At 45.3% G+C, this 6,394-nt stretch overlaps 1 protein-coding gene across 1 annotated transcript in view; it reads left to right on the top strand.

Moving 5' to 3' along the window:
- The first annotated feature begins 440 nt into the window (after positions 1-440).
- zfhx3b (zinc finger homeobox 3b) overlaps positions 441-6,394 on the top strand; it is a 77,354-nt gene continuing 71,400 nt past the window's right edge. Inside the window, exons 1-3 of the mRNA XM_068760350.1 lie at positions 441-2,918; positions 3,095-3,674; positions 4,820-5,316. Coding sequence (XP_068616451.1) covers positions 441-2,918; positions 3,095-3,674; positions 4,820-5,316 — 3,555 coding nt within the window. The remainder of the gene's footprint in view (positions 2,919-3,094; positions 3,675-4,819; positions 5,317-6,394) is intronic.

Raw genomic sequence — 6,394 nt, 5'->3', positions numbered from 1 at the left:
TGTGTTTAAGTAGCTAGTACATATAGCATAATGAGCATGTTGTCACTTTTCCAATCATAATTCAGAGTTTTCTATCTAACCCAAAAATGTGCTAGAGATTTGATCGTTTTCTCTTCTTTCCTATGGTTCCTGTACATACACTCACTCTACATCTACCTTTTGTCATTGTGAAATGGTAAAAGTGGCATTTATTCCTGGATCAAGTTATCTAATCTTGGCCATTTAGCAGAAATATGAAAACATAACAACTGGCTGAACACACACATGTTTGTCCCTTTTACTTCTGGGCATTGACATTGCCATTTAAGCAAGTACTTGAACATAAGTTGTGTGTGCGTGTGTGTGTGTGTTGGAAATATGTAAATACAAAAATAACCAATTATACTCTAATTGTTTCTCTGCAGGCCTGGATGCGATGAACGCCTCATGTAGGCATCAGCATGGACAGCTGTGAGTCTCCTGTGGTTTCTGGGACAGATGATGGGCTCAGCTCCTCCCAGCAGCAGCAACCATCACAGCCCTGGAAAGATCACTCAAGCTCACAGGTCCCTTGCGCCAATCAGGCCCCTTCCCTCGACCCCCTGTCTCTATCTGCTCCCTACTCTTCTCAACTCGAGAACGCCAGTGCAGCTCACGGCGGAGTGAGAGAACTACTGGCCAAGCAGCAGCAGCAGCCAAAACAGATATCGCCCCAGGCCCACCGTGAAAAGACTGCTCCAGTCCAGCTGCTTCATAGAAGAGAGGGTCTTGAAGAAGAGGAACGAGAGGGAGTGAGCTGTGAAGAAGAGGAAGAATCTGAAGATTTAGATGAAATGGAGATTGACAGCTGTTTCCCAAGTCTTCAACCCTTTTCTGGGGTGGCAATGGCTTCAGGCGGAGGGGGCATGCCCACTCTTTTGCGACATCAGCCAACACAACAGCAGGGAGTGCCAGAGAGTGGGAGTGAGGAAGGAGAAGAGGAAGAGGAAGAGGACATTAGTGATGTGGAGAACCTTGCTGGAGAGATAGTCTACCAACCAGATGGCTCAGCCTACATTGTAGAGAGCCTCAGTCAGTTGATCCAAAGTGGTGGGGGCATGGTACCTGGCCTGCTTCCCACAAACTCTCTTACTGGTGGGGGAAAACCAGGGGAACCTGCTGGGACTTCATCCTCTGTCTACCCACAGATCATCAACACTTTCCACATAGCCTCCTCCTTCGGGAAGTGGTTTGGCAATTCAGACCAAGGATTTCCCAATACCTCAACCATGACAGGCTTCAGCCCTGTCCTGCACAGTTTCCGTGTCTTCGATGTGCGGCACAAAACTAACAAGGATTACCTAAACAGTGATGGGTCTGCCAAGAAGTCCAGTGTATCCAAAGATGTTCCCAACAATGTGGATTTCTCCAAATTTGATGGGCTAGCCCTATATGGCAAGGGTAAGCCCATTCTCATGTGTTTTCTCTGCAAGCTGTCCTTTGGCTATGCACGTTCCTTTGCCACTCATGCTGTCCATGATCACCGCATGACATTGTGTGAGGATGAGCGGCAGCTGCTAGGGGACAAACATGCATCTGCCATCATCCAGGGCATTGGGAAGGATAAAGAGCCTCTCATCAGTTTTCTGGAACCAAAAACTAAGAGCACTCCTCTGCCATCTACCCTGCTCCCCCTTAATTCTGGCCAGAGCTTTTATGGCACATTTAGTGGCGTACATCTGGAGCCTGGAAACAGCAGCAGGGGCAATGAGACTCTCCTTAACAAAGACTCTGACTCTGGCCTCCAGCAACAGCAGCAACACTCCCCACTAAGTTCAGTCCTCTCTCTTGGAGGGCTGAGCATCCTAAATGCATCCACTCTTACCTCATCCTCAGGCTCTGCCAAAGACTCCAGTGCCCTACACAAACAGGGAAGGAGAACAGAGGAGCCTGCTGGGAAAGAGATGGAATGCACTGGAAAAGATGGGGACTCTGCTACACATGAAAGCAAGTTGAACCTATTGAGAAAGAGGGGCTCAGAAGAAGAAGAGGAAGTGTTATTAAGGGAGGAAGAAGATGGAATGGATACAAAAAGCACTGCAATGGCCTGTGGTGGTAACAGTAGCAGCAGCAGGTGTGAAGCGGGGGAACCAGCTGTCTCAAACCAAAGCATTTCCAAATCTTCTTTATCAATGCCTAGTAGCGCTCTCCAGCCTTCTGCCTGCACCTCTGCAGTCAATTCCACTCTTAACATCAAAGTCTCTGCTTCCACTTCCTCCTCTGTCAATAAAGAGAGTTCCACTTCAGATAATGGAGGGAAGACCTCAGAGCTCGCTCTGAGCTTTAATTGCCAAGGCCCCCCTGTTCCCATGGCAATGACGGCAGCTGCCGTCAGAAGGAGCGAGGAAGATTCTGGTCGCACTTCCTCCTCACCTCTGTCCTCCAATGCTGCTGCTGATGAAAGTGCAAATCGAGATAGTGCCACAGCTTCAGAACCAAATGATTGCCAGGCAGAGGTAGAAGAGGAAAATGGATCCCTTCTGTCCCATCACCACATGCATCACCTGCATCATCACCTCCACCCTCCATCTCATGGCCACCTCCACTCTCTCCCAGGAAGTTCCTGTGACATAACGGGAACAGGCGAGTGTTCACAGAACCATGGGCCTGGTGGCAGTGGAGGAAGTGGGGTAGAATGCCCTAAATGTGACACTGTTCTGGGTTCCTCTCGCTCCTTGGGTGGTCACATGACCATGATGCATTCGCGGAACTCATGCAAGACACTGAAGTGTCCAAAATGCAACTGGCATTACAAGTACCAGCAGACGTTGGAGGCCCACATGAAAGAAAAACACCCAGAATCTGGAGACACCTGTCTGTACTGCAACAGCGGTCAGAGCCACCCTCGTCTGGCTCGTGGAGAAAGTTACACCTGTGGATACAAGCCCTTCCGGTGTGAGGTATGTAACGAGGAAGGGTGGCATTGTGGCAATATTTGAAATGGTTTAATTAATGTTGTTGATTGTGTTGTTGCATTGTTGAACCGTTTAGTCTTACGTACAATGTAAATATTTATTTAATAACAATGTGTGGGCAATTTATTGCAATTCAAAAGAAAATGTCCAATATTTTGTAGGTGTGTAACTACTCTACCACCACAAAGGGCAACCTAAGCATCCACATGCAGTCGGACAAGCACCTGAACAACATGCAGACACTGCAGAATGGTGGCTCCATTGCCTCTGCGCAGGATCAGGTGTTTGGCCATACCCCAGGAGGAGTGGTATCTGTCCCGTCTGTGACCCAGGCCAGTAGCCACCATCCTCCCCACCACCATCCTACACAGTCCTCCAGCCATATGGCCGGGCCGTGTGGGGCCCCCTCTCCAACCAAGCCGAAGAGCAAACCAACTTGGCGGTGTGAAGTATGTGATTACGAGACCAATGTGGCACGGAACCTGCGTATCCACATGACCAGTGAGAAGCATATGCACAACATGATGCTTCTCCAGCAGAATGTGACTCAGATGCAACATGGCCGACTTGGCTTAGGAGCAATGCCCTCTCCCTCTGAGGCAGAGCTCTACCAATATTACCTGACACAAAACATGAGCCTTCCACCAAGCCTCAAGATCGATCCAGCGGGGGCTGAGGCCCAGTTCCTGATGGGGAGCTTTCACCTGGATCCCAACATGGCGGCCCTGGCCCCTAGTCTGGGTGAGTTCCATTTTGTCTCTCGTAATAGCAATAGAAATTCTTCTTGTTCACACAAAAAAATCTAATAATCATCATAGCCATTTATTTTATGTGGAATCATTATTAGTTTAATTGTATCTTGAATTCTAATACATCTATTAACACATAAACATAATAATATGGGACAGGCAGGGTTTGCTAAAATACAGGGCCAGAATAGCGACTTGGTTTGAATGTGCATCTCGGTGCGAGAGAGTCATGATTGGGGAGCTGTGTCTGTGAATGATTTCAGAGGGCTTCTCTCAGGTCTCCCCCTCCTGGCTATAAAAACTTGGGTAATGGAGAAAAGTACAAGAGCCGGCTGCATACAGCAGTAATAAATAAAAAGGAGCTGCTGGGTCTAATTTATTATAGAGCCAGGTAGGGTCAAGCCTACATGCTCAGCCCGGGCAGTAAAAGATTAAAGATCAGCAAGCAAAGGCAAAAATCTACCCATACCTCATAATCTTTTGCAATGTAATTTAAAGTTTCCCTTCCCACACTGTACAGACGTTGGTTCTCTGGTTGGCATCATGTGACATATGCTTGCTGTACCCCCCCCCCCCCCCCATTCTACCATTTAGACTCGGTACCAGGCAGAGTTAATCTGTTTTTTGTCCATATTGATTTAGAGGCAATCTGGACTAAAAGAACCAGAAGAATCCTTGCAGAGAAGTTAATGTTTAATACTATTACTTAAGGCCATTGGGTTTGATTTACAGTAATCTTTGACGCCTTAGTTCTTCAGCAATGATAAATTAACTTTTTCTGCAGAGCTCATGGCCTCTGAAGTTTATTAGTTCACCATGTTTAGTTAAGCAGCTTTACTTTACCTGATATTTTATCTATGATGAGGATGGATATGACTTACTCTGAAAAAGTATTTTCTCTCTATCAAATACAATAATAACAGTAATAATAATAATAATGACATTGTGCATGTACTGGAGTAAATTTAAAAGAAAAGAAGATATTTCTGAACACTGAACTATAATTGAGACTGTATGTAAACTTTGAACATAACACAAGTGTTATAATTTTATGAATGCATGCAACAATCTACACACTTTCTTTTATAATTTCCTTCCTCCTTTTTGCCACTCTTTGTGTTGCCCTGTGCATTTTAGTGGGTGGTGAGATTCCCATGGATGTGCGGCTGGGCGGTGGACAGTTGGTGTCTGAAGAACTGATGACCCTTGGAGAAAGTCTGTCACAAACCAGCGATCCCTCCCTCAAGCTCTTCCAGTGTGCTGTGTGCAACCGCTTCACCACTGACAACCTGGATGTGCTGGGCATGCATATGGGAGCTGAACGCAGCCTACCCGAGGAGGAGTGGCGTGCTGTGGTGGGAGACTCTCACCAGTGCAAGTTGTGCCACTACACCACTCAGCTCAAGGCCAACTTCCAGCTGCACTGCAAGACAGACAAGCATGTGCAAAAGTACCAGCTTGTGGCCCACATTAAAGATGGGGGTAAAGGCAATGAATGGCGCCTGAAATGTGTGGCTATAGGCAATCCAGTGCACCTGAAGTGCAATGCCTGCGACTATTACACGAACAGCCTGGAGAAGCTGAGGATGCACACTGTCAATTCCCGCCACGAGGCTAGCCTCAAACTCTACAAGGTTAGTGTTCCTCAAGCTTTTTTGATCACGCCTTTCACTTAACTGTCATGGTTGTGTATTTACTATATACACATCATTACTGTGTATATATATACACAACCTGTGTAAATACTGTATACAGCAGCAGAGATATTCATGACAACAAAGTCACACTTTATCACACACAAAGCCAACGTCTCCTGTTTTTTTTTATTGTCTGTACTTTCTCCCTAATTTGGTGCTAAAATAAGATCTGTCATATTTGGGAGGATTTATCTCCTCACTGAACTTTTACACAAATAGCGAAATGGATTGTTAATTATGAGAGGCCATGTTTTATACTTTCTCACTCACACATTACAATAAATACATACGAACGCAACTATTCCCACACATGCATCAAAAACCCACGTACATGCACAGTCCTTGACTGTCACACACATCGCAATTACTGTAACACACAGACACATTTAAAAAAAGTGACTGTCATTCTCATTAGTACGCAGTGGCATGCACTCAGAAATGCTTGTGCTCATACATTTACAGCATAATAGGTATATAACATACATTTATACTTGTGTTTAAGTATGTGTATGGGAGAGAATGATTATTTTCACGAGGGGAATTGTGTTGGAGACTGTGGTAATCTTTGTTAATGAGTATAGTAGTGTGTAAGTGAGTATGCTGCATGGAGTATATTTGCATCTACAAAAAGTTATTTCTACATTTGTGAGAAAGTATAAAATATGTTAATTCTCACTGTACTTTCTGAAGATACTTCATGCACATCCTGGTCACAGTAAATTTTCGAAGGTTGCCCACAGTAGAGGTGTAACGATTAATCAATTTGGCCGATTAATCAGCGTTGACAAGACATTTACAATCGGTATCTGCAGAACTTGGCCCGTACAGGCTCCAATAATCAGCGTTTCCGCTGGAACTAGGGGCAATGAGGAAAATTGATAGCTGAAGAAATAAAAAAACTCACTCTCACTTATGTTAGTCTGGTGAATTCCAGATGTATTTAATTACTTTGAATCTGATGTTTGGTTCAAAATGATATGGGTTATACGCGATTGGTATTGAGTTTTCTCCTGCT

This window comes from Brachionichthys hirsutus, chromosome 1 (assembly GCF_040956055.1).
Source record: "Brachionichthys hirsutus isolate HB-005 chromosome 1, CSIRO-AGI_Bhir_v1, whole genome shotgun sequence".
Taxonomy (NCBI): Eukaryota; Metazoa; Chordata; class Actinopteri; order Lophiiformes; family Brachionichthyidae; genus Brachionichthys; species Brachionichthys hirsutus.
The sequence above is the reverse complement of the archived record's forward strand: the minus strand, read 5'-3'. Positions and strand labels throughout refer to the sequence as shown.